Here is a 27,753-nt window from a genome sequence, read left to right as displayed (position 1 = left end):
GGTTGAAATCAACAGATTCTTGTTTGACCTTGAGCCTCAGTTTACAGCAAAGGGGCACTCCATTATGTCTTTCTGCTTACAGAATCCTCAGGTAAACAAAAACAGAAAATCCGATTTAATATTTTTGAATACGCATTAGATTTCTTTTTTTTTGTGTGTGTTTGTCTTTCTTGGTGTACTCCGTTGCCAGTCAAGAAGCGATACGAGACCTCTCCAGAAAAACCTTTGAGCGATCATCTACAACGTGATGGGAAACCACAACATGACTGGAGGCTGACTGAAATCCCAGCGCTCTGCCAAGAACTGATAAGATAGCTCACAGACAAAGTCGTGAGTATATTGCAACACTGAGAGTCTGACGGGAAAGACGTGGGGGGAAAGAAAGGTGCGTGCTTGGTGTGCAAATGTTTTAGCAACAGATAATATGGGAGCTAAAATATGACGAGGCAACAGATTTCTACTCAAACTCTTACTGTTACTCATTTATGAATGGGTAAAAAAACTATATTTTTCAACAGCTATTATGTTATTATTTCTCTTTCCTCTCAGAACCATTTTTATGTTCTAAGTAAGGCAACATAAAAATGTCATGTGATGCAGCGGGCCTGCAATGTGTTGCTCATTGCCACATCGGTACGGCATAGCATTGCATGGCATGTTAAAACGATAAATGACACGCAGGGCAGATACTTCCAAAACACATCAAATGGGTGTTAATCCATGCAGATTGAGGAAGCCTTGTGTTGCCATAGAGCCCTTTTTAAACTACGCTGAGTGGCTTAAAGTATATATACGAGTCACTCGAAAGAGTGTCTGCGTAAGTCTGAGGCACTCTGGAGGGCAACAGGATTACACACACACACAAAAAGAAAAAACTCAGAGACCACTTTGTTATTTTGCCTGTCAAACATCTGAAACAACGTCTGCACAAACCACACAATATCTGTGGGTTGTGCAGACTTTAACATTTATTTTTCTGGGTGTGCATAAATATTAGATTACAGGTGTAGTTCTTTTTATTCCATAAGGTGTTAACGCTGCTATCAATCTTTCATATTTAATAACCACCCGCAGTCTCGAGAATTTATCATCATCCCTGGTTCAGCCTCAGTGGAGATCTTGGATGTCACGTGTTTCCACCAGATCTCGTAAAATTAGACACCCAGCAGCGATTCTCTACAAACCTTGACGAGGAACTAATAAATACATACATTGATTGTTTTGTGCCTTTTGCCTTCAATGTGGTCCGCAGCAAGTAAAAGAAGTGATCCGATATATCGTCCGGCGTATTCCACTATGTGTCCCCAAAGCAGCGGATGACTCTAAATGAAAGAGGCCAGACAAGTTGTATAATGGTGAACTCCCAAGTTCACCATTTACAGTCACAATGTGTGATATATCAGCAGTGTTAACAATCTGTTTCTGCTCCCCTTAAATGGCCAGAGAACTCTGTTAGTACAAGGTGAGTCAGTAGATGAGGTAATAAATCAGGAGTTCGGGCAGGATTCAAGCATCTTTTTGGAGGGCTTTGGCCCATCAGAAATGTGTGTCCTGTATTGTGTGGCTTAAGGCTGCACGTCTGCAGCCTTGTCCCTCTCACCTCGTAAAGAGGAGCAGGTGGGCAGGATGAGCGTGGGGCTTTTTTTCATACATCGGATAATGAGAATTCACTCTGACAGCAGAACAGACTCAAAGTGACTAGAATCAGAAATGGGGACGGCCGCAGGTAAGACACTGAGTCCGTATTAGATTGACTCTCGACTTATATACCAGCATCTCGTATGCTTTTCAATCAAATGAGACTATCTGGTGCATGGTCTCTTCTCGGCCCAGAATGTAATTGGACACTAGTAGGCACAAGTCATACTATTAATTGCAGAAGGTAATAATGCTAAAATTATGGATATAATTCACTTTTTGATCTACTGGCGTTTGTATGACCTCCAACACTTTAGAATGTATGATACTACAAAGAGGGGAATGTCTGTCTGTCTGAAATTGATGATGCAAAAGAGCAATTTAATCAAGATACATAATCAATATTAATATGCTAGGAATAGCAGTAGGGCTTCAGGTTCAGCATCAAAAAGGATGTAGCTACAACTCAGTCAGCTCATTATCTAGATAGACTTTTGCTGTTTACTTGGTACCTTATCAAAACCTCCTCCACTGTTGCCATATTTGTTCCTCTTCAAACCTTTGACATTTCCCTGCTACAGCTTTTGGCATAGACAAATAAGGAGAATAAGTGCAAACGAACCTTTATATTTACTGTTGGAGATAACATGATTAATATTAGGCCAACTATGAGGTGTAAATGTACTTCGTTGTGTGTGTTTGTACTGTGTATCTGCATGCATAATGACAACGAATACAAGTTTTAAGATTTTTTTTAAAGATTTTAAGATGACGCCGGACTGAAGCTGGCCTTTTTGGCTGATTTCCTGTTTTTATTATTATTATTATTATGATTATCTTTGTAGGATGAGAGGTTATGTCAGGTGTCTGGAGTCATAATGTTAATGTCAGACTTCTTTCAATTAGAGCGTCATATCTCTGACCTGAATTAATGTGACGCTCCCCTGTGGAGACTCCGCAGACGCGTTCGTGGGTGGAGCTGGAGATTCAGAACTGCTGTACCAGCTCTGACTCAGTGATCATTGAGAAGGGATGCAGTAGAAAACACCACAAGAAGCAATGGATGGGGATGGAGTTAAACATTTTTATTGTTATTATTATTTTAGCATATTAGATTCTCTAGAATAAAAAAAAACCCAAATGGCCTTTTTTTGTTTTTTTTTTGTGAGACTATTTCTTCATGCTTTTTGGATTTATTAATTTGGATCTTCTGCTATTGCCTTTCAACTATAAGGAGCTGGAACGGCCTCAAATTTTAATGCCTTTCATAAAAAAGACTCTCCTCTAAACTTCTCTTTATGGCGTTTCAAACATGACAGACTCCAACTCGCAGAACGAAAGCAACCGTGGGATCTATTTTGCCGAAGCTTTCAATGGATCCGTTTTGGACCCGATATTTCCAAACGACAGCGTCACGACATGCACGAACTTTTCAATGGACTCACAGGTGGTCGGGGTCGGGGTGGTTCTTTCCGTTTTCATTTTGGTGGCAATTCTCGGGAACATTTTGGTCATCCTTTCTGTGGTGTGCAATAAACATTTGCAGACCGTCACTAATTTCTTCATAGTCAACCTGGCCATGGCGGACCTGCTGCTGAGCATCATCGTGCTGCCTTTCTCCGCGTCTCTGGAGGTGCTGGGCTGCTGGGTGTTCGGCCGGCTTTTCTGCAACATCTGGGCTGCGGTGGACGTGCTCTGCTGCACCGCCTCCATCCTCAGCCTGTGCGTAATCTCCATAGATCGATACATCGGTGTTAAATACTGCCTGAAATACCCAAGCATTATGACAGAGGGGAAAGCCGTGGCGATTTTGATTCTAGTCTGGGTGTTATCCGCGGTCATCTCCGTCGGGCCGCTCCTCGGGTGGAAAGAAGCGCCGCCTGTCGACGACAGCATCTGCAGCATCACGGAGGAGCCCGGTTACGCGCTCTTCTCCTCGCTCTTCTCTTTCTACCTGCCGCTCATGGTTATACTCTTCATGTATTTTCGGGTCTACGTGGTTGCGCGCAGGACGACCAGAAGCCTAGAAGCCGGCGTCAAACGCGAGAGGGACAAGTCCATGGAGGTGGTGCTCCGGATCCACTGCCGGAGCGTCCTGGAGGACGCGCGGTCGGCCAGCTCGAAGAGCAGCAAAAACCACCCGTTCCGAAGTTCTCTCTCGGTCCGGCTGATGAAATTCTCCAGGGAGAAGAAGGCTGCGAAAACTCTCGCCATCGTTGTGGGGATGTTCATCTTGTGTTGGCTGCCGTTTTTCTTCTTTCTGCCGATGGGTACGTTCTCTGACTTCATGCACTGTGAGCCATGGTGCGTCTGTTGTTGTGCGCCACGTTGAGCAGGGGGAGTTGTATACAGAAAAGAAAGGGGTGTTAGAAATCCACGTGTGAACCTAGAAAACTAAAACGAAATAAATCCCAGTACTTAAAATGATATGGAATTGGAACTGTTGATCCTCATGAGAAAGAAAAAACAAACAAAACTCCAAAACAAACAGACAAACACACAAAACTATACCACAACATACAGTAATGCTGGCTGCAGGCCAAGCCAGTGTTGTACAAATAAACAGTTTGAAGAAAGCTTCTACAACAACAACAAAAACCCAGCAGTCAGTCTGTTCCTTCACCTCTTTAAAAGAACATCTTTGAATTTATAGCACGTCTTTAAAGAGCCAGTCAAAACCGGCTGACATTCTTTAGCAATGGCCAATCTGGAACTAAACGGCTTACAACATTTTACAACACTTCAGAGATAGATAACAGATACATTTAGGCATTAATTGTTACCTGATAAATACATACAAATATGAGATACAGGATTTAGTATGAGGGACTAATCTATAAAGTGTACATGTTGCCCACATAATTGATGGCAAGCAATTATGGATAATTGTCCAATATCATGTCATATGTGCTGAATGGATTAGAGTAAAGTCTAAAAGGGTGGCGGGTGCAGAGAGAGAGAGAGAGAGAGAGGAGAGAGAGAGCGAGAGAGAGAATTGATTCTCAATCTGTTCTCCAGGATGAAGATCAGTCGAGAAAAGAATGAGCTTTAAAGAAACAGCACAGATCAATAAAATATAAAGAGGCAGCCAATCTCAGCTGACACACAGACACTGGACAAGTGGGCAGGTCATCACAGGGTCACCAGTTCACCTCTACTACACATTATTCACTGTGAGAACATGCAAACTGTGGTAAGGTGGACTCAACTAAACTAACTAAACTAAACTCAAAGCATGAAATCATCTTGTGGAATCCATTCTGACATGTTGCGCTGTAATTTGATGGTAAAGTGTAGCTTCCCTCGAGGAAGCAGTGTATTACATAACATCCCCATAGAATCAGCAAAGTGTGACACTGCTGTTTTATGGATCCATCCCCATGGGGGTGAGCTTGTGTGTGCGGGGGGGGGGGGGGGGGGGTCCATCCCAACCTGCAATCCCAGCCCTGTTTTCCGTACTTGGTCAGTGAGGCAGATTGAGACACATCATTGATTATTAATGGATAACCTTTTGCTGACATACTTTTAGCACATGTGGTGCTAATCAGACTCCGTGACACGATGCACATCCAGATGAAGAAGCCTGACTGATGCGAAGCCACAATCAACATGCTTGTGTTTGCTTATTCATTGCATTTTTTATTTTTTGCAGCAACCATGTAACAATTAGTGGTCATAAAAGAAAAGATGACAATTGAAAATCAACATGTGAGCCACACCATTGCACTGATATGTTCATTCATCATAATTAACATGTGCAGTCTCTTTAGAATATTTTTCCTGCTGCATAGCATGACCTCGTTTGCAGATAATTTAAGTGAGCATATATAAAGATTACCTTTAATTTTAGCACCATGTCAAATACAACCAGAACTGCAGTAGGTGTCATTGTTCGAAATTGATCAGGACTCGGTGCACACTTATAGTGGTTGTATATTCGGCTTTTAAAAGCCCTAGCATGAAATGTTGACATTTATTTGCAAGAGATGGAGATTGCTTCCTCCGCTCGGCAAATCAGACACTGATAAGTAATCTGTCTGCTGTCACAAAATGCATTCTGAGACAGATGGTGGGACAGACTTCAGTGTGTAATCAAAGGTCTGATTTGTTCCTCGACTGATTTGTACCGGGCAAACAGCAAAGATTAGAAATGACAATCATCACAGGGAAACCAGGCTTAGAAATGATTTCTGCCAAATGCTATGAAGCAAATGCATAAATAAATCGAAACAGGCGTATATTACGCTACCGTGGGAGTATGCATCAGCAAGGTGAATCACTTGCTTCCTGCTTTTAGAGGAATGTCATTTCAGTGGAAGGAATCAATAGAGAATATTGCTTCCTTTAATCACTTTATTCCTTGAGAGTCTGAGTCAGTTATGTAAGGTAGAATGTGTGAAAGAGGAAGTAAGAGTGACAACTCTTTTGAGCTTATGCCTCAAAATAATAAATTCAAACCACAGTTTTTACTGCTTTGCTGTAATGTTGTTTGTAGAAGGACATGAAAACAAAGCACAAGCAGTTTAATTCATAGTCCTCATTTTATTAGCAGGATTAACATTTTAAGTTGACTTCTTATCCAGAACCATGGGGAGACGTTAACAACCAGGAAAAGCCAATATCCCATGAAGAACAGCATGCAAATCTAAATGCCAGACCCAACAGCAGCTTGGCTTGGGTTCATAATACGCTGCACACAAAGCAGAAAGAGAATATATATATACTATAAATATTAAAAGATAAGGTGAATATGCTTTCTTATGAACGTTGTTAGCATTCTGGTTGATATAGGCTCGGACAATATTATATTAAATAAACTCAAACTAAAATCATCACAATAATAGCTGAGCTTGCAGCTTGTTGTTGAAGCATCTTCTGTAAACATCGGTTTTCTTCAACAAAATATCAAAATCGCCTTTTTTCTTGTTAATAAGCACAACGAAATAGACACAGTTGCACAACTACTAAAATAAAAAATAATAATGCTATGCGTATGCTGCTGTCAGAGGGATGATCCAATTCCCCATCCCCTGCATGATTCAGCTGGCACGTACCCACAATGCATTGCATTGGTCCCGGATCACTGCAGCAGTGTTGCAGTGTTCTGCTGTTGATCACAGCATTTCAAACAATTTGTAAACAAGCAACAGAAAGTTGTAACCAATCAAACAGACAAACTGACATTTGCTCCAAGATTTTGAAATATATATACTTTGGATTTTGTGTGTTTTCCCACAAATCTTCACGATGGCTCCGCTTTGCTCTGCAGGCTCCTTCTTCCCGGCCCTGAAGCCATCCGAAGTGGTGTTCAAGGTGATTTTTTGGCTGGGCTACTTCAACAGCTGCATCAACCCCATGATCTACCCCTGCTCCAGCAAAGAGTTTCAGCGGGCCTTCACCCGTCTACTCCGGTGCCAGTGTCACCAGAGACAGAGGGTCTTGCGGCGCTTCTATGACCAGAGGTGGCGAACAGCTGTCAAAGGAATGAAAACGGATCAGAGGGGAGACTATAATCCTGGCTATGCTGTCCACGAGTCCTCTTTGTTACAGAAGGAAGGGGGGCGATCGCTCAGTTTCAAGAGATGGAGTCTGTTTCCACGGCTGCAGAAGTCCTCCTTTAGTCTCAAAGAGACAGTGAACAATCTGTCACATAAAATCAAGGGAGGGACAGGGAAAAGTAACACCTCTGCTGTAGGCCGGTCCGATACGGTGGAAACAGTCTCTTTGGGTATTTACAACTGTGAGCAGAACAGCTATAAGTTTTATGATTTGGCAGATTGCTATGATCTGAAAGAGACGGACATTTAAGCAGACACCAGAGTCTTATTATTTATTTTTCAAGAGATCATATTGCGCCAACTACGATGAGATAACATTTTTGTGTTCACAAACGATCTGAGAAACCTTAAATGAACCTAAGTTTTCTGGTACTCTATCTGGGACCAGATTCCTGGTGACTGCTTTGTTTGATATTCAATTAATTGAAAAAAATTGTCCTACAGATAAATATTCATCATTTCAGGTACATTTTTTTTTATTATTACTGCCACAATGTCTGGAGTTTATCAAATGTAACTTGTTAGAATACAATATTTACCATTGTTTTATGTTTTGACAAAGCATAGTGAAGATGATGGCTAAGAATGAAGATGCTGCACAGCATTTATTGTCATCTGATTTGCATAAAACGTTTTTTCAGGGGTTTTGAGAAAACCTATTAAATATTTGGCAGCATTTCATTTTCAGATTTTTCCTTCATAACTCAATAATTCTTTAGGGGATGCTTTACATAATTTCTCAGGAAATATTCCAGAAATCGTGATGTAAAAATAACTATTTATTTATGTGGTTCATATGAATTTATAAGGTGTGAGGAAAATCCAGTAAATAATCCAGGTCTACTTAATTTTCTTGTCAAAGTATAGCCTTTGTGAATGTAATTTAAAATATATCTGTACAGCACCATCATGAATGAATGAATGAATAGCATTTTAATAAAAGCATTATGTTAAAATTGTCTACTATTTATGACTTGGTAGGTTTTATGATAAATAATTTATGTTGTCAAACCACTTCCAATGTGTTATTTTTCTATTACAAACAAGAACAGGTCTGTGTGATCTTAGTTATGTGCCCAAGTCCTGTTCTAATTAGATTATTTCACCTATTTTATGTGGACGGGTTTGGCTGAGATCAGGATCGAATCCATAACATTTTGGTGTACAGTCAAAAAAGGATCTAAATCCCAGATTTTTATTATTTAGGTTTTCCTTTTTGCCTGTTCTTTTTTTTGAGTAATTTCTTCAATAATGAGGATATTTTGTGATATTTTTGAAAAATATCTTGAAAAGTAATCTTTAAAAAGAAAACATCTTAATTAGAACAGTTTGATTCTTTTGTTGAATATGCCTAATAAAATATGTTGTTTCCAGTTTCCAGTCTGGCTGTTTTTTCTTGTATAATTTGCAAAAAATAATTAATTATTTCCTTCACTACCCAAAAATGTTGAGATTTTCTGACATGTGTTGACAGAAACAGATAATAAAAGTTTTTTTTAAGCATTTAGTGTAATTGGGTTCTCAGGCAATAACTGTAGAGAATTGTGTCTGAGTGGAGCTCTGCACTCTGCTCTGTATTCAGTGTGGTGAGTCTTTGTTGCAAGTTACAAGGAGAGTGTGGCAATATCAAAACATATAATATATGCTTTTAGTGACTTTGCACTCTCTAATCTCATTTGTCCCAAACTTCATTTTGAAAGAAATACAGCAACAAACTTCAGGAAAACCTTTGTGGAAAACCTCCATCCTGTGCTTACATAGAAAGACCAACAGGAGGCGCTAGAAGACCAGGCAGCGTCAAATGACATGCAGTTCATTTTAAATCAGCATTAACGTGTTGCTATAGGTTGAGATAACATACTGCAAATAGTGAGTTAATAAATAGAAAGATATGCTCTATACATTCACTTATTTGCTCCATAAAAGAGAGACATAATATTTAAAACACAATGTTGTATTTTTACATTTGTTTAGTTAACCACTAAAATTCAGTTTGGGGAATAAGATATGTAGCATGAGCTGCTTATTCCAAACCAGATTACTCCCATGGGTCGCTGTGCTGTAATTCACCTCTCATAAAGAGTGGTGGCTTGCTTTTCTTTCATTATAGTTCAAGACAAGCCACTGTTTTCATTGTATGAGTTCACTGTATGTGTCTTCCAATGAAAGACAAATAAATAAAAAGGAGAAGATGAAATGCCACATATTAGATAGCATAGCCTGAAGATTGAGGGAACTCTCCAAATGATTCATCGGGACCTCGGGAACACATTTCTCAATTCAGCCACATCCCATAATAGAGGTGATTCTGTATTAAATGGCATTTTATTAGAACATTAGCCCAGGACATTAGTGTTCTATTTAATTTCACTGTGTTTGGTCCCCCTCAGGGAACAATTACATATTTGTTAAACAGTACTCAAATGAATTCATGCACTACACACTGCAGTAGTACAAATATGACCCTAAGGATCAGAACAACATCAAGAACAGGGAGCAGATGTTCCGGCTGACTTGGAATAGAATTTAATGAACACTCCAGAGACTGGAGCGATCGCAAAATGAAACTTGTCAAACCACAAACCTGAAAAATTAACATTTTGTTTATGAGAGAAGTGCTCATATTTGCATTACTTGACTATATGCCTGAAAAAAAAAAAACTTTACATATATATAAAATGTGAGTTTATTAGTTTAATCATAGGCTACATATCTTGCAATACAGCAATAAAAAACAATAAGAAGATGACATATTGAAATGTGATCTAAAATACAATACGAAGGTCATCTTTTTCTATGGAGAATATTAATGTACACGTAGTAGTAGGATTTTGTTCTTCCTAAGTCTGCAAAATGTGTATTAGCTAATTTGTATATATTATCATTTAAATAAAGTCATTTTGCTTTCAAATAAAACAGAAACTAGCATTTTGTGGCCGTTCACCTGGCACTGCTGGTCCCAGGAGTATAAAGGGTGGGGTGATGAGCTGGAATGCAGGTCAGGTGTGACTAATTGGTTGATCGGCCAATTCGTTCACAGCTGCACCGGAAAGCGGAAATCAGAGTGAAAATAGGATGGAGGATCAAACACAGTTTATACAGACAGTATCACAACAAAGATTCCCCCTTCAGTAGCTGTAACATGTTGCGTACGTGTTCAGCTTGTTATCTGTGCCAAAGGTTAGATGCATGCATCCATACATTTCCCTCTGGGATAAATAACATATTCTGTATGTCTCCCTTCATGACAGCTGAAATAGTAATTTGGTGACTTGAACATTTTTTTGTTTTTACCCTGGTAAATAATTTCCCTGTCTGTCATTTGTATTTAAAGAGAAAAAGAGGAAAATATGATTCCGTGATTGAAAAATATTATGTGATTATTTTCCCTTTAACCTTTAAGAGTAAAATGAATACCTTTTTCTTGTTTTGATAAAATTATATTATAATCTACAACAATAAAAAAGCTTCTGGAAAAAAATATCAACATTAAATGACGCGGAAGGGGGAAAATAGAACAATATCAGGGCAATTAACGAAAGATGCATTTGTAACTTGAGTGCAACTTCTCTACATTCCCCTGGAATATGCCACCTCTCAGCATCCCTTTCAAGCGTTTCGGGGTGCATTAGAGCAGTGTTCCCCAACCTTTTTTGAGCCGCGGCACATTTTTTACATTTACAAAATCCTGCGGCACACCCCCAACCAAAATGACACTCTAACAGTACATATTAGATTAGATGACCTTTATTATAATACATATAATTAATAATATAGTTTTTTTTAATGTATTTATACTTAGTGGGAAACCTGGGGCTGTTTCGATGAACACAAAATGAAGACACACACGAAGACGCAAAACCAAGCCAAACACATCTCACAGAGAACAAGGTCAAATCTCTGCATTTAAATCTCAAACAACACAACAAGAAAACATAAATTAAAAAGTGCAAAAGATAAAGCAGCATCAGGTAACAGTTCTACTGTTTTACTGAAGATTGCCATCAAAGGAAACCAAGTGGCTCAGCTTGGAGGGGCTGATCCTGTTTCTCCTTTCTGTTATCATCTGTCCTGTTCTGGAGAAGATTCTCTCTGAGGGGACAGATGTTGCCACGATACAGTCTCAATCTCCGTGTGTGAGACGTGGGTAGACTGAACACCTGGACTCCCACCAGCTCAGTGGGTCTGCACTTCTTTGGATAAGCGGCTCCTCAAGATACGATCTTACTTTATTTTATTTTGCCTTTGTGTCAACCGCATTAAAATGTGTCCAGATTTCTACGTTTTCTATCGCTCGTTTTTTTCCTCACCCTTTCTAGCGCGTCGTTTGTCTCTGGTCTAAAGTTCTCTCTCTCCCCGCCTCCCTTTCGTTTCGTCCGCTCGCTGTGCTGCGTGTGCGTAAGCACACCCCGCTCGTTGTGGACACGCCCACACACACACATCTCGACCAATCACGTTAGACTTTAACAGACTTTTTTTTTGGCTCACAATGACGGAAACCAGCTCTTGTCGTTCACTTCAAAGTCTGAAGAGCGATCTACGGGCGGCACACACACTTTATTACAGCGCGGACACCCGACAATGTTAATTACGTGATATTATAAAAAATAAAAAATATATATATATTTTTTTGGAAAATTTCTCACGGCACACCTGACGATCTCTCGCGGCACACCGGTTGGGAAAAGCTGAACTAGAGACACACACACTGGAAGCCACATTAACCCATGAACCAAAATCCACACGCAATATTAACTCTCACACCCAAAATCAGTGTCTCTCCAGCATCATCACAAAGTGCAGAGGCGAAGAACGACTGATCCAACACAGCTGCCGAGGACCAAACAACAAACCTCAAATTCTTGTAAAAAAAAAAAAAACTACGCGCTGCACCCCTTGGTTTCGAACCCAGGGCCTTCTGGCTGGGAGTCAAGCGTGCTACCCACTGCACCACCGAGAATGCAGTACGACGTCGCATAAGGAAAAAGCACAGCTCCAGTGCAACACGCTGTGGTCTGAAATAGCACCGCATCATCCGACGAGTATGACTTTGTTAATGCCTCGGGTTTCCTACCCCGCACTGGGGGGTGGTTGGTATTGCTACCAACCACCGTGTCGGAGGCCCTGGGTTCGAGTCCCGCTGTGGGAGTGGGGTAGAGTGGGGGTAGCAGGGTAGGCCTGGGGCCTTGCCTGGGCGGGGTGAACTGGACCGGTCCACTTCACCCCGCCCAGGCGGCCCTGGGCCTACCCCGCTACCCCCTCTCTATCCCATTCCCGTGGTGGGATTTGAAGCCGGGGCTCTTTACACTTTTCAACATTGCTACCAACTATTCCCCCACCCCCGTGCACACACTCATACACTACGGACAATTTGGAGTAATCGATTCCCCTAAATTGCATGTTTTTGGAGGTGGGCGGAAACAGGAGAACCCCGACGCAGACACGGTTTGAACCCAGTACCATCTGGCTGTGAGGCCAGCATAAACTCGACCAGCTGATAATCAGTCATTAACAAATTCTCAACACCAATGATGATATCACAGACAATCCGAATGTAAATATACATACTTTAATCTCATGCCCACAAATAATCAACAACCCAACTGCAGACACAAATCGTATTGATCCAAATATAGACATTTTGCCAGCTGAAATATATTACATTTTAAAAAGGTCCAAATATTTTAGATCTCCAGTACTCACACAATACTGCCGTAGTACTCATTCAGTACTACCCCAGTACTAATAGAGTATTGATGTTAACAAACCTCTTGAAAATATAAGCTGCCCGTTATGGGCTTTTCTTCCGAGCAGATCAGATCAGCAATACGAAGAAAATGTACATTTATATTTCTATCCCATCTGGTTCACGTTTCACATCTAACACTGTAAAAAATAAAACAGCAAATACACTGCAAAAAAAAGCCCATGTGTTCATTTGGCCTTTGGTTTGCTGACAGGATGCGATGTCACAGATCACACATCCAAGCCTCGTCGTATCAGAAAGCCTTCGAGAGCACCGAGTCGCTCCACCAGCATCACATCCACGTCTGACTCGTCCCCATGAGGGACGCTGCCATTGCACTGACGGAGAGATGCTTTCCGCTTCCGCTGCTTCTGAAGTCGCCGGGTGGGAGAAGCTGGGCTGTTAGAGATATAAATTACTTAAAATGATGACGCACAAAGAAATAAGACATTAAAATAGGGTATATTTGTATTCACCTGGGTGTAGGCGTACGCACATAGCTGCAAGGAGAAAGGAAAGTTATAGTTAATGCTCCAAGTGCAATATTATGATGTACTAATACTCATGAATATTAATAAGGGTTAATATTAGAGCCAACCAACCAGTGGTCGTTGTTCAGGCCAGGCGGGGCTGTCCAGTCCTTCAATGGCCTCAGGGGACTCAAACAAGTTACGCCCCTCGCCGACTCAAATATCGTCTCCATGGCAACTGCTGAGAACCGCAGCATGGGGGCACGGCTACAGGAGGCAGTGCTGAGGAAAAGGTAAAAAGCTCTGCGATTGGACGAGCACGCGAGGGGCGTGGTGAAATCAGAGAACTGCCATTGTCCAGATGAGATACTGAGAGATCCTGATTGGCTGCAGAAAGTGCAAGGCATCCTGGGAGGACGAGTTTGAGGCGGCGCTAGGAGAAGAGAAAAAAGGTTGAGATTTTTTTTATCGTATATTTTGTCACATAATGATTTCACTCCACTTTACACAACATAGCCGGCTGGACTGCAGTTGTCACCAATAAAACTGTTTGGTACATTATAAAATATATAAACATAAATCCTGCATCAGGTAATAAAGGGAAAACATTCCACTTTTACTGCAAAAGGACTCTGGGAGGAAGTCACTCCCATTTTTTTTTTAACCTGCTGGTCGATGCTGGTAAACGTTACGTCTTTAGCGAGTAACTTGTTTACTTCTCACCCGCGGAGCAGCAGCGGCGCTCTGAAACCATTCACCCTGACAGCACTGACGGCCGTCTCTGATTGGCCGCTTCCTCCCCGCTCCCCTCTCCTGGGTTTTTTGCGGTTGAAGTTGTGCAGAGTAATCGGGGCATCATCTTCCTCTGCTCCTCCTTTGAAAGACACCTCCATCCTTCCGACAAATCCCCCAGCAGACTCATCTCCATCTTCGTCCCCATTTCCAGTCATCTCTCTTCCTCTGTAGTTCTTCCTCCTCCTTTTGTCACCACATCCGTCGCCCTCCTCCGCGTCGCCTCTCCTGCCCCCGCCTCGTGATTGGCTCAGACCGGAGGAACGGTGTGGAGGCAACGGCGATCTCACCGGGAGAACAGCCTGATCCTCCTTTCTCTTCTCTTTGCCTGGTCCTCCTCTTCCTCTTCTTCACTCCGATGCTCCTCTCCAGAGAGTCCAGACGATGACCGAGGGAAGCCAGCGCTCCCCGCAGGAGGCGGCGCACCTCCGAGCGGCGAGCTGAGAGGAGGCGGGGCAAGACTGAGGAGCAGGAGGAAGAACGGAAGGTAAGGAGGGAGCGGGAGGTTGAGATGAGAGAGGTGGAGGGCTGGGAGAGGGGGAATGAGCGGGAGAAGTTAAGACTGCAGTGCGATAGAGGAGAGAGGGAGCAGAGGGTGACTCATGAGGAGAGGAGACAATAGCGTGAGGAGAGGAAGCTGCGGAGGAGACGCTCCAAGGAGACACAGGCGGAGACAAAACTCCTGAAGGTGAGTTCCCTCGCTCAGCTGGTCTGCGTGGAAACAGAAGTTCTCAAACGGACTTTCCATCCATCAAAACGAACCCGTTTCAGACGCGCCGCCATCGGCCTCATCGTCAGCCGAAGGCCGAGCTGGATGCGGCGCCGTCGCCGCCCCCAAGCCCTGCCATCGCTGTCCTTCAGGATCAGAGGTCGACTCAGCATTTTGAGGACTGTGAGAGAGACAGAATAACATCTAATGACAAAAACAACAACAAAAAGAGTTCTGGGCCTCCAGCCGAGGAAGGTTGAAGTCACCTGAAAGTTGCTTGTGCGATTTGCTCCACGCACGCGCACACACACACACACACACACACACGCACGCTTAAAGAGGAGTTAAAGAAGCCATTTCTGGAGAAACCATCTCTGAACAGAGGAGGAGGATTAAGACACCGTATATTATTATTGTAGAATCTTCCTAACACCAAATCCGTGGCCGTAACAAGTGTAAAATCTTTTTAACCTGAATATTGGTCTCGTAACTGCACTTCCGGTTAGATGCTAAACTGCATTTCATTACCCCCCCCAGCCACACCTGGGTGCAGCTCAACAAAAGAGCTCACCTGAGGGCGTCTAATTTCTCTCGCGGCTCAGAATCCCATAAACATTCCTACAAGTTAATTCATCGTCATTTGACGAACAGGAGTCCCTTTTTTTTTTTGGCCTTATTACTTCCTCACATCGGTCTTTTTTATGTGACATGAAACAAAGGGACACTCACAGAAAACGAGCGGTATTTAGGATCGGCGCGAGAACAAAACAGAAAAAAGGGATTTGGAGAAAATACAAAAGCTGCTCGAGCTAGCTGCGCCTAGCTACCGTTAGCATATTACATTGCGCGTGAATCGGTTAAAATGTCACAAATCGGGAAATTCATTTTACCTTTTCAAAGCCTTCGGATTCGTTTGGTCTCCTTTAACTCCTCTTATCTCATTTTAAGCGCTTGCGACGCTAGAAAATGCCAAACCTGGCCGTGCGGTCCGGTGCAAGACACACTTCTGACGTCACTAATGCCCGGCGTTAAATAGCGGAAGTCACAATCACAATGATGGAACTTCCGCTGAAAGTTTCAAAATAAAAGTGTTAGTCTAGCGCAGTGTTTCCCAACCTTTTTTGAGCCGCGGCACATTTTTTACATTTACAAAATCCTGCGGCACACCCCCAACCAAAAAGACACAAAATGACACTCTAACAGTACATATTAGATTAGATGACCTTTATTATAATACATATAATTAATAATATAGTTTTTTTTATGTATTTATACTTAGTGGGAAACCTGGGGCTGTTTCGATGAACACAAAATGAAGACACACACGAAGCTCTTCCTCATCAGCTCTCAGTCTCTCTCTGCTTGTAGTTTTTATCGCCGTCGAGCTTGAGAAGCTCAGCTCACACAGATATGTGGTTGAAAATGGGAGCAATGTCAGAATAGCTTTGTTGGCTAGAACGGGGAACTCCTTGGCAACAGATAACCAGAAACTGTCCAAAGGAAGATCAGCAAAGTTTAGCTTTAAACCACCATCTTGTTTCAGTTCAGTGATGGGAATTCCAGCTCTTTTAAGAGAGCCGGTTCTTTTGGCTCCCAAGTGGCTCCTCAGATTTTTTTTGTTGTTGACAAAATTAATTTAATACCAAATCATGTGCAGTGTAGAATTAGCTACTAATGTAAAAACATGCAATATATCAAATGTTTATTAAATGTCTTTATTTAAATCCTCTTTGCACTGCTAGCTACAATAAACATATTATATAATATAAAATACAAAACCAAACCAAACACATCTCACAGAGAACAAGGTCAAATCTCTGCATTTAAATCTCAAACAACACAACAAGAAAACATAAATTAAAAAGTGCAAAAGATAAAGCAGCATCAGGTAACAGTTCTACTGTGGCTCAGCTTGGAGGGGCTGATCCTGTTTCTCCTTTCTGTTATCATCTGTCCTGTTCTGGAGAAGATTCTCTCTGAGGGGACAGATGTTGCCACGATACAGTCTCAATCTCCGTGTGTGAGACGTGGGTAGACTGAACACCTGGACTCCCACCAGCTCAGTGGGTCTGCACTTCTTTGGATAAGCGGCTCCTCAAGATACGATCTTACTTTATTTTATTTTGCCTTTGTGTCAACCGCATTAAAATGTGTCCAGATTTCTACGTTTTCTATCGCTCGTTTTTTTTCCTCACCCTTTCTAGCGCGTCGTTTGTCTCTGGTCTAAAGTTCTCTCTCTCCCCGCCTCCCTTTCGTTTCGTCCGCTCGCTGTGCTGCGTGTGCGTAAACACCCCCTGCTCGTTGTGGACACGGACACGCCCACACACACACATCTCGACCAATCACGTTAGACTTTAACAGACTTTTTTTTTTTGGCTCACAATGACGGAAACCAGCTCTTGTCGTTCACTTCAAAGTCTGAAGAGCGATCTACGGGCGGCACACACACTTTATTACAGCGCGGACACCCGACAATGTTAATTACGTGATATTATAAAAAATAAAAATAAAAAATATATATATATATTTTTGGAAAATTTCTCACGGCACACCTGACGATCTCTCGCGGCACACCGGTTGGGAAAAGCTGAACTAGAGACACACACTGGAAGCCACATTAACCCATGAACCAAAATCCACACGCAATAATAACTCTCACACCCAAAATCAGTGTCTCTCCAGCATCATCACAAAGTGCAGAGGCGAAGAACGACTGATCCAACACAGCTGCCGAGGACCAAACAACAAACCTCAAATTCTTGTAAAAAAAAAAACTACATGCTGCGCCCCTTGGTTTCGAACCCGGGACCTTCTGGCTGAGAGTCAAGCGTGCTACCCACTGCACCACCGAGAATGCGGTACGACGTCACATTAGGAAAAAGCACAGCTCCAGTGCAACACGCTGTGGTCTGAAATAGCACCTCATCATCCGACGAGTATGACTTTGTTAATGCCTCGGGTTTCCTACCCCGCACTGGGGGGTGGTTGGTATTGTTACCAACCACCGTGTCGGAGGCCCTGGGTTCGAGTCCCGCTGTGGGAGTGGGGTAGAGTGGGGGTAGCAGGGTAGGCCTGGGGCCTTGCCTGGGCGGGGTGAACTGGACCGGTCCACTTCACCCCGCCCAGGCGGCCCTGGGCCTACCCTGCTACCCCCTCTCTATCCCATTCCCGTGGTGGGATTTGAAGCCGGGGCTCTTTAAACTTTTCAACATCGCTACCAACTATTCCCCCACCCCCGTGCACACACTCATACACTAGGGACAATTTGGAGTAATCGATTCCCCTAAATTGCATGTTTTTGGAGGTGGGCGGAAACAGGAAAACCCCGACGCAGACACGATTTGAACCCAGTACCATCTGGCTGTGAGGCCAGCATAAACTCGACCAGCTGATAACCAGTCATTAACAAATTCTCAACACCAATGATGATATCACAGACAATCCGAATGTAAATATACATACTTTAATCTCATGCCCACAAATAATCAACAACAAACCTAACTGCAGACACAAATCGTATTGATCCAAATATAGACATTTTGCCAGCTGAAATATATTACATTTTAAAAAGGTCCAAATATTTTAGATCTCCAGTACTCACACAACACTGCCGTAGTACTCATTCAGTACTGCCCCAGTACTAATAGAGTATCGATGTTAACAAACCTCTTGAAAATATAAGCTGCCCGTTATGGGCTTTTCTTCCGAGCAGATCAGATCAGCAATACGAAGAAATTGTACATTTATATTTCTATCCATCTGGTTCACGTTTCACATCCGACACTGTAAAAAATAAAACAGCAAATACACTGCAAAAAAAACCCATGTGTTCATTTGGCCTTTGGTTTGCTGACAGGATGTGATGTCACAGATCACACATCCAAGCCTCGTTGTATCAGAAAGTCTTCGAGAGCACCGAGTCGCTCCACCAGCATCACATCCACGTCTGACTCGTCCCCACGAGGGACGCTGCCATTGCACTGACGGAGAGATGCTTTCCGCTTCCGCTGCTTCTGAAGTCGCCGGGTGGGAGAAGCTGGGCTGTTAGAGATATAAATTACTTAAAATGCACGAACCGCACACCAATTAAAAATGACGCACAAAGAAATAAGACATTAAAATAGGATATATTTGTATTCACCTGGGTGTAGGCGTACGCACATAGCTGCAAGGAGAAAGGAAAGTTATAGTTAATGCTCCAAGTGCAATATTATGATGTACTAATACTCATGAATATTAATAAGGGTTAATACTAGAGCCAACCAACCAGTGGTCGTTGTTCAGGCCAGGCGGGGCTGTCCAGTCCTTCAATGGCATCAGGGGACTCAAACAAGTTACGCCCCTCGCCGACTCAAATATCGTCTCCATGGCAACTGCTGAGAACCGCAGCATGGGGGCACGGCTACAGGAGGCAGTGCTGAGGAAAAGGTAAAAAGCTCTGCGATTGGACGAGCACGCGAGGGGCGTGGTGAAATCAGAGAACTGCCATTGTCCAGATGAGATACCTAGAGATCCTGATTGGCTGCAGAAAGTGCAAGGCATCCTGGGAGGACGAGTTTGAGGCGGCGCTAGGAGAAGAGGAAAAAGGTTGAGATTTTTTTTATCGTATATTTTGTCACATAATGATTTCACTCCACTTTACACAACATAGCCGGCTGGACTGCAGTTGTCACCAATAAAACTGTTTGGTACATTATAAAATATATAAATATAAATCCTGCATCAGGTAATAAAGGGAAAACATTCCACTTTTACTGCAAAAGGACTCTGGGAGGAAGTCGCTCCCATTTTTTTTTTAACCTGCTGGTCGATGCTGGTAAACGTTACGTCTTTAGCGAGTAACTTGTTTACTTCTCACCCGCGGAGCAGCAGCGGCGCTCTGAAACCATTCATCCCGACAGCACTGACGGCCGTCTCTGATTGGCCGCTTCCTCCCCGCTCCCCTCTCCTGGGTTTTTTGCGGTTGAAGTTGTGCAGAGTAATCGGGGCATCATCTTCCTCTGCTCCTCCTTTGAAAGACACCCCCATCCTTCCGACAAATCCCCCAGCAGACTCATCTCCATCTTCGTCCCCATTTCCAGTCATCTCTCTTCCTCTGTGGTTCTTCCTCCTCCTTTTGTCACCACATCAGTCGCCCTCCTCCGCGTCGCCTCTCCTGCCCCCGCCTCGTGATTGGCTCAGACTGGAGGAACGGTGTGGAGGCGCGGGTGAGTCCCCGGCGATAATGGAGGCAACGGCGATCTCACCGGGAGAACAGCCTGATCCCCCTTTCTCTTCTCTCTGCCTGGTCCTCCTCTTCCTCGCTCCGATGCCCCTCTCCAGAGAGTCCAGACGATGACCGAGGGAAGCCAGCGCTCCTCGCAGGAGGCGGCGCACCTCCGAGCGGTGAGCTGAGAGGAGGCGGGGCAAGACTGAGGAGCAGGAGGAAGAACGGAAGGTAAGGAGGGAGCGGGAGGTTGAGATGAGAGGTGGAGGGCTGGGAGAGGGGGAATGAGCGGGAGAAGTTAATACTGCAGTGTGATAGAGAGAGGGAGCAGAGGGTGACTCATGAGGAGAGGAGACAATAGAGTGAGGAGAGGAAGCTGCGGAGGAGACGCTCCAAGGAGACACAGGCGGAGACAAAACTCCTGAAGGTGAGTTCCCTCGCTCAGCTGGTCTGCGTGGAAACAGAAGTTCTCAAACGGACTTTCCATCCATCAAAACGAACCCGTTTCGCCACCGGCCTCATCGTCAGCCGAAGGCCGAGCTGGATGCGGCGTCGCCGTCGCCGCCCCCAAGCCCTGCCATCGCTGTCCTTCAGGGTCAGAGGTCGACTCAGCATTTTTGAGGACTGTGAGAGACAGAATAACATCTAATGACAAAAACAACAACAAAAAGAGTTCTGGGCCTCCAGCCGAGGAAGGCTGAAGTCACCTGAAAGTTGTTTGTGCCATTTGCTCCACGCACGCGCACACACACACGCACACGCACACGCACACGCACGCTTAAAGAGGAGTTAAAGAAGCCATTTCTGGAGAAACCATCTCTGAACAGAGGAGGAGGATTAAGACACCGTATATTATTATTGTAGAATCTTCCTAACACCAAATCTGTGTACGTAACAAGTGTAAAATCTTTTTAACCTGAATATTTGTCTCGTAATTGCACTTCCGGTTAGATGCTAAACTGCATTTCATTACCCCCCCCAGCCACACCTGGGTGCAGCTCAACAAAAGAGCTCACCTGAGGGTGTCTAATTTCTCTCGCGGCTCAGAATCCCATAAACATTCCTACAAGTTAATTCATCGTCATTTGACGAACAGGAGCTCCTTTTTTTTTTTTGGCCTTATTACTTTCTCACATCGGTCTTTCTTATGTGACATGAAACAAAGGGACACTCACAGAAAACGAGCGGTATTTAGGATCGGCGCGAGAACAAAACAGAAAAAAGGGATTTGGAGAAAATACAAAAGCTGCTCGAGCTAGCTGCGCCTAGCTACCGTTAGCATATTACATTGCGCGTGAATCGGTTAAAATGTCATAAATCGGGAAATTCATTTTACCTTTTCAAAGCCTTCGGATTCGTTTGGTCTCCTTTAACTCCTCTTATCTCATTTTAAGCGCTTTCGACGCTAGAAAATGCCAAACCTGGCCGTGCGGTCCTGTGCAAGACACACTTCTGACGTCACTAATGCCCGGCGTTAAATAGCGGAAGTCACAATCACAATGATGGAACTTCCGCTGAAAGTTTCAAATTAAAAGTGTTAGTCTAGCGCAGTGTTTCCCAACCTTTTTTGAGCCGCGGCACATTTTTTACATTTACAAAATCCTGCGGCACACCCCCAACCAAAAAGACACAAAATGACACTCTAACAGTACATATTAGATTAGAGCACAGCCCAACCTGCTAGGATTGAATGCCTTGGGCCTCATCCAGAGACAGATGCATGTCAAGTGTGTTAGATATGTTCTAATTAAGCATGGGGGGGATTTTCAATGAATGCAATTGAAATTAGATGGGCTCTGGAAGTGTCACCTATATGGTCATATGTAATGTGAGTGTGCTTTGCAGACATCTTTCTCTTTTTAGTATGTATGGCAAAAACATAACCTCCTCAGCCGAGGTAAATACACAGGGGCTCGTCGATTTACGATGACAATTGGCTTTTGTTCTTGTTTTTGTCATATACCCACTCAGTCATAAGTCTCCCCATGTTAAATTAAATTAAGTATATCATGCTGCATCATGATATGGAATGTATCGGAGAAGAAAGAGACAATTTCTGAATGCAGCCTCAGAGGTAGCACGTGGTAGTGTCGCCCTTGAGCCGCTTCCAAGCCTGGATGTGGTTTTATAAGAAATTGCTGCTCTTTGTTTTCCAGAGCTCAGTAAAACCAGGATGGTCATACAATGGCCTTCAATTGCTACACGATCTGTCATCACCATTCAATCAAAGATTCCTATGTTATTATTGTATTATATTATCTGACATTTTACCTGGATACAACTTTTACCATTTTACACACGCCTCTCAACAATCACTTTCATTTCAAAGTGCAACAGAGCACAGCCAATCCTGCAAAGAGAGAACATCTTGGGCTTCAGCCAGTGACAGGCGTATCTCAAGTGTGGGAGGATGTGTTTTAATTAAGCATGGAGGGGTTTCAAATGAAGGGAATAATGGAATAAAAGTGTGCTTTACACACATCTGCATTTTTGTTTCTGAAAGAAGAGTGAATAGAGGTGTTTTTAGGGGGGGGGGGGGGGGGGCTTGGTTGTGACCTAATATGATTATACATTCGAGTTTGGAGTTGTAGCTTGGATGGTCCTTAGAGCAATGCAGCTCTCTTCTGGAGTGCCATTGCTATTACATGTGCCGTGCAGGAAATTCATATCACTGGCAATCGCTGGCTCATGTGGACAATGTGGCGCGACATTTCAAACCTAAAATAAAACATAAGACATACAGCCAGGTTTCCACTTATGCTTTACTGAAATCGAAGCAGTTAAAATACATTTTTTTTATTATTTGGAAACAAAAATGTCAGTCAGCCTGCACAGCTACGGAGGCTTCGTTGAACTGAACGAGACGCCCCTGTTACACATCTCACCTAATCAGCTCCTGCCTCTTTGGACAGTTCTCTGCCAGAATATCATCAGTTTCCTCCGTATTTTCAGGCTTTCCCGTTCTATGTGTCGTCCCGTATTCCCTAGTTCTATCTTTACTACCTGAGAAAACAGATCCAGTTGAAATCAAGCAAACTGATTTGTTTTATCGTCAAAATCTATGGATCAAGATCCTGAAAAAGCCACCATTACTGATAGCATGCTTTTTGTGAATAACTTATGAACTAATAATAATAGCAATGTTAATCTAGTAGAAGAGAACTAGCAATCGGGTTTCACTGAGCAGTTTTCTCATTCTGGGAAAGCACAAATGTCACATAATTTGGTCATACAAGCAATAGCTTCAACACAAGTAAGTTAAAGCAATCTTTACACAACATAATAACAATACAAAGAGTGTGTTATATTACTAGGGACAGTATTGCACCATCCTGAAACTACAATACTGGGGGGAAAGTCGTCCTGCTTTTGCATCACAAATAATTGCACAAACAGGAGTACATTATTAGATCCGTTTATTTAAAAAACAACAGTAACTTAACAGTAAGTAAAATATAGAAACAAAATTAAAAAAAGACTCACATCAGCTGACAGATACCAACAACCTTCCAAACAGATAAGAATTCCACACATCTGCCTGTTAGTAATGAGCTATTTGCTTTAGCGAGGTGGAAAGCCCCGGTGCAGCCCTCCCCTCCCCCTGAATCCTCCTCTGTCACCACGGAAATTTGGTCGGTTTCTCTCTCGGCCTCTGTCTCCACCTCGTCCTGCATTCGGCCCGCCGCGCCCCCCTCTGGGTGCTCCACCGCCACGATCTGACTTCAGCTTGGCGGGGGGAGATTTAGGCCTTAGCCTCTCTATTTCCTCTGTGCAGCCAGATAGGTGGGAACTGGGCAAAGAAAAATGTGAGGCGTAGGCCTCTGCGTTGAAGTTACTGTTGGTCAAAGTAGGACCCACCGTCAGCCAGCCTAGTGAGACGAGACGAGACGACAGTAAGGACGTGGAGAAACAAACGGTCCAACAGAGAAAGCCATTGAGCCAGAGAAACCAAAAGGATGCATGCAACATGTTGTTGTGGCTGAGAGAGTCTCGACCTCTCACCTGGTCTGATTGTCGAGTCTCGTCCGAACAGGTGCAACCGCCTGCGGCCCAAACAGAAGTGTTCAATGATGTGGAAGATCTCCACTGGCTTTTCCACATTTCCCATCTCTGGCTCCTCGGTGATGATCAGGTCAATGTCCACGTTGGCATGGATGAAATCCCCATCGGTGCTCCTGCGCACCGTCCCTTTGATTCCCATTAGGCAGTGTTCCTGGAGGGAATGTGCAGACGTCCCAATAAACAACTCAAAATGGTTACATATTAGATGTGACATGAAGTATGATTCGACGTGTGTGTGTGTGTACCTTGGTCCTCTGGAATACTGCTTTCGGGTCCAGCGCCTTTGTCTTGCCTGGGTTGTTCTTGTTGGTCTTGATCCAACAGATATCTTCACACCGCCTGAATCCCCATTTCCTCAAACACTGAAACGGTGTGATCAGGAAAGAGCATGAGAAGGAGGAAGGAGGTTTTTCAACACTGACTTAATATCGTTAATATTACACGACTAAATTATTAATACAAATAAATTCAATCTGCTAAATTTGATAGAAGATTCTGGAAAAAAACGGGACGGGCAAATACTCATTAAAAACTGTCTAGAGATATCGAGTAGAGATTAAAAAAAAAAAATCATAACATCTCTCAATCAGAAGAACTTTCCGAAACCACATTTCACTGAATGAGGGAATCATGTTACCATCCTGCCCAAATCCAGGCCTTCACCGGAGCCGCACCACAGAAACACGAAGGAACGCAGAGCTGAGAGCTCCTCGATATCCAGTTTCATGATCTACGAAGGCAGAGGGCAGAAAAGGGGAAGAGGAGCGAGTGCACGTGATGTCATCAGCATCTCAACGGTCTTAAATAGAAATCCTTTCAACTTGGTGAAGTCGTCAGGTGGTCCTGTCGAGAACTGGACTGCGGACTGGACTCATTCTGGATCGTTGTCGCCCCCTAATGGGGAGGGTCAACAACATAAAACTATTCACAGTAATAGCTTAACATACGACCATCATCTTTTCTTCTCACTGCCGTCCTTACCACTCGCTTTCTTCGGACCCATCACTTATTAAAAAGGATCTTCACAGATGCAGCCTGAACGAGTGAAGCACGATTCACACAGAAGCACAAAGCAGACCAACGCGCATACGTACGTCATCCCAGTTCCAGAAGCGTTCGGTGTGGCTGATGCCCGATTCTCTGTAATATTCCTCTAAGGGAGGCTCAAGCAGGATTACATCAAACTTGCACTTCAGATCCTGCAAGTCAAAGTGCTCTGGGTCAGCTTGGAGGTACCTAAACGCAGAAGCACACTAAATTAACAGGACCCAAACCTTTCGGATCAGTTTGCCACATTAAACTGGCTGTCGTCTTCCTCTTTATCTGAGTAGAACAGCCCTTAAACTAAAGGAAGTATTGGCATTGACTTGAATAACATCCGTGTCATCGTTTAACATACATGGGAGGGGTGTTGGTGGTGGAAATGAGCTCGTCCTTCAGTCTTATCAGTTCTCGAAGTTTCGGGTATTCTTCAAATCGGTCAGCTAAGCCTAAACAATAGAAGATTGTTCGTGATCGCCGTGATCACACACCGGCATGCACGTGTCCTTAAAACACACGTACACTCACCGACATCTCTAATGAAATTTTGTGGCCGGTGTCCCGTGTCAACAAAGTGCTGACAGTAGTCATTGTGAGGGTTCAAGCTCTGGGTGCCCTGAAGATGAAAGATTAAATTAGCAGACCAGAAACAAATATTTGCAGTATTCTAATATCCTACGGACAACACATTTTAACGGCGTGAGTAATGCATGACTAAAATAACACATTTCACATACATGCACTGCGATTACATGTTCTGTCTGTCGAATAATAGACTGGTTCTAACGTAATAACAAGCTGACGCCATGCGAGTCATGCAACGACAACATCCACCTTCAGCCATCGAGTAAAGACAGCAGCCACAGACACAACCAGCCAGACCGGCCCCGCGTGCGTTACTAGGCTGAAAGGACTCATGTCACATGAATGGCTGATACATTTTTTACCTTTACAAGTATTTTTTTAATGTATTACATTTGATTTTTAACTAATTAGACACTTAAAATACATTTGTTGTCCCCAACCTTAAGGAAAGTACTCGAGTCCTTGTACACCTCCTCATAGGGGTTGCTTTCATCCAGCTGCTGCACCTCCACCTCATCCTAAAACACACAAAAACTACGTTCCAATTTCTGCCAATAAATAATACCTTTACATGTAGTGAGGAAACGTGTGACTGGCAGCTGAAAAGAATTTGATCAGGAAACAGCTGATGAGTCTAAATAAAGTCCGGAATGGGTCTTGTCTGCTTTTCCTCGTCACAGTTGTGCTTTTAGGCAGTAAATCAAAGTCATATTTGTTGACAGAAGAGCCGTATAAATAGTTATTATCACTACAACATGCTGGAGGCTCCTTTAGCCCTCACAGACTAATAACGGGTTCCACCTTCAGTTCTTCCACATCTTCCTCCGTCTCCTCGCCCTCTGCCTTCCTTTTGGACGGTGCAGCTGAGCTATCAAATGATGATCTGCAAAACACAAACCAGATTCACCACAAAGCACACGGTCAGAATATTAGCACTGACAAGACAAAAATCAAAGGAGTTTTGCCATCGAGTACAATATATTCCAACATTTGTTTGCTTTCAAAAGGCTCCTAATTATCATTGCCCTCGTCTCTTTGTGATTGGATTCTATCTTACCTGCATGTTTCTCGAGTCTCCTCTATCTCTTTGAGTTCATCTTTACTGTTCAGGACCGCGCCAATGCTGTCGGCGCTTTCTGCTCCCAGCTGCGGTACAAGAATGAGAAAGTGAGTCTGCAGTTCGATCTATTGCGCGTCTTTATTTTACACTAAGTGTTACGTCACGTTGAGCAGCATATTTTCTGTACGCATTAGTTTTGACATTGTATTTCAGCTTTCACTACTCTGTGACTTGGAGCCATTTTACAGGAAGCAAGGAAAATATTCATATGCTTTTATTCAAAGGAATAAGTCTAAGATTTTTAAAAATGGAACAAAAAAAAAAAAGCATTCCGGTACAGATTGAAATAATTTTATATTGCAGCCTCGCAAAACCCGAAAATCGGCTTTCTTGATTTTAGCTGCGTCCTTTCAGCACTGAACCAATTCCGCTGAAGACTTTTAACTGGTATATAATATTGCATCGATGAGCCTCATGTCTTTGAAAACACGGTTAGCAGAACGGTCATTGTTCAATTAGCTTCTTGCTAACAATAACCATATTCACCGTTCACTTGCCTGTTGAGCTAAAAGTTGCCGTCTAAGTTTCTGTCGCTGACGGATCTCCTGCAGCCGACTGTTCATCGTCTACGCGGTAAATGACACACTTTACTGCTAAACGTAATTAATCGTAGCACCTGAACTGAATGCGTGTCCTCCTCCTAGCCAGCCACCGTGCCCACAGCGGAGCGGAAGCTCACTGACTGCCGCTAGAAAGGATCATCATGGGTGGACTCGATATCAACACCGGGACGCTCCCGCTAGCATGAGTGCTAAACTACCCGCTAAAACGAAGCTTTTAAGAAACCCGCTTGTGTTTTATTTCAGTAACCCGAGGAGGATAATGC

General features: G+C 43.4%; 3 protein-coding genes across 3 annotated transcripts; 1 reads left to right on the top strand and 2 right to left on the bottom strand.

The window, feature by feature from the left end:
* The first annotated feature begins 2,928 nt into the window (after positions 1-2,928).
* Positions 2,929-7,446, top strand: adra1d (adrenoceptor alpha 1D). Its single transcript, XM_068757011.1, has 2 exons — positions 2,929-3,908; positions 6,908-7,446. Exons 1-2 carry the CDS (start codon positions 2,951-2,953, stop codon positions 7,444-7,446), a joined length of 1,497 nt encoding a protein of 498 aa, XP_068613112.1. The 5' UTR covers positions 2,929-2,950.
* Positions 7,447-18,393: 10,947 nt separating this feature from the next.
* On the bottom strand, positions 18,394-19,998 carry LOC137912859 (uncharacterized). Its single transcript, XM_068756993.1, has 5 exons — positions 19,772-19,998; positions 19,419-19,481; positions 19,181-19,330; positions 19,055-19,078; positions 18,394-18,954 (listed from the first exon to the last, which is right to left on the bottom strand). Exons 1-5 carry the CDS (start codon positions 19,996-19,998, stop codon positions 18,786-18,788), a joined length of 633 nt encoding a protein of 210 aa, XP_068613094.1. The 3' UTR covers positions 18,394-18,785.
* Positions 19,999-23,540: 3,542 nt separating this feature from the next.
* Positions 23,541-27,727, bottom strand: LOC137912884 (N6-adenosine-methyltransferase non-catalytic subunit). Its single transcript, XM_068757020.1, has 11 exons — positions 27,425-27,727; positions 26,865-26,953; positions 26,609-26,690; positions 26,248-26,325; positions 25,751-25,838; positions 25,581-25,671; positions 25,276-25,417; positions 24,819-24,911; positions 24,427-24,543; positions 24,122-24,332; positions 23,541-23,988 (listed from the first exon to the last, which is right to left on the bottom strand). The coding sequence occupies exons 1-11, from the start codon at positions 27,488-27,490 to the stop codon at positions 23,681-23,683; spliced, it is 1,365 nt and encodes a 454-aa protein (XP_068613121.1). The 5' UTR covers positions 27,491-27,727; the 3' UTR covers positions 23,541-23,680.
* Positions 27,728-27,753: the final 26 nt, after the last annotated feature.

Source organism: Brachionichthys hirsutus, unplaced genomic scaffold (genome assembly GCF_040956055.1).
Source record: "Brachionichthys hirsutus isolate HB-005 unplaced genomic scaffold, CSIRO-AGI_Bhir_v1 contig_248, whole genome shotgun sequence".
NCBI classification, from domain to species: domain Eukaryota; kingdom Metazoa; phylum Chordata; class Actinopteri; order Lophiiformes; family Brachionichthyidae; genus Brachionichthys; species Brachionichthys hirsutus.
This window is presented reverse-complemented; position numbering and strand designations above follow the sequence as displayed.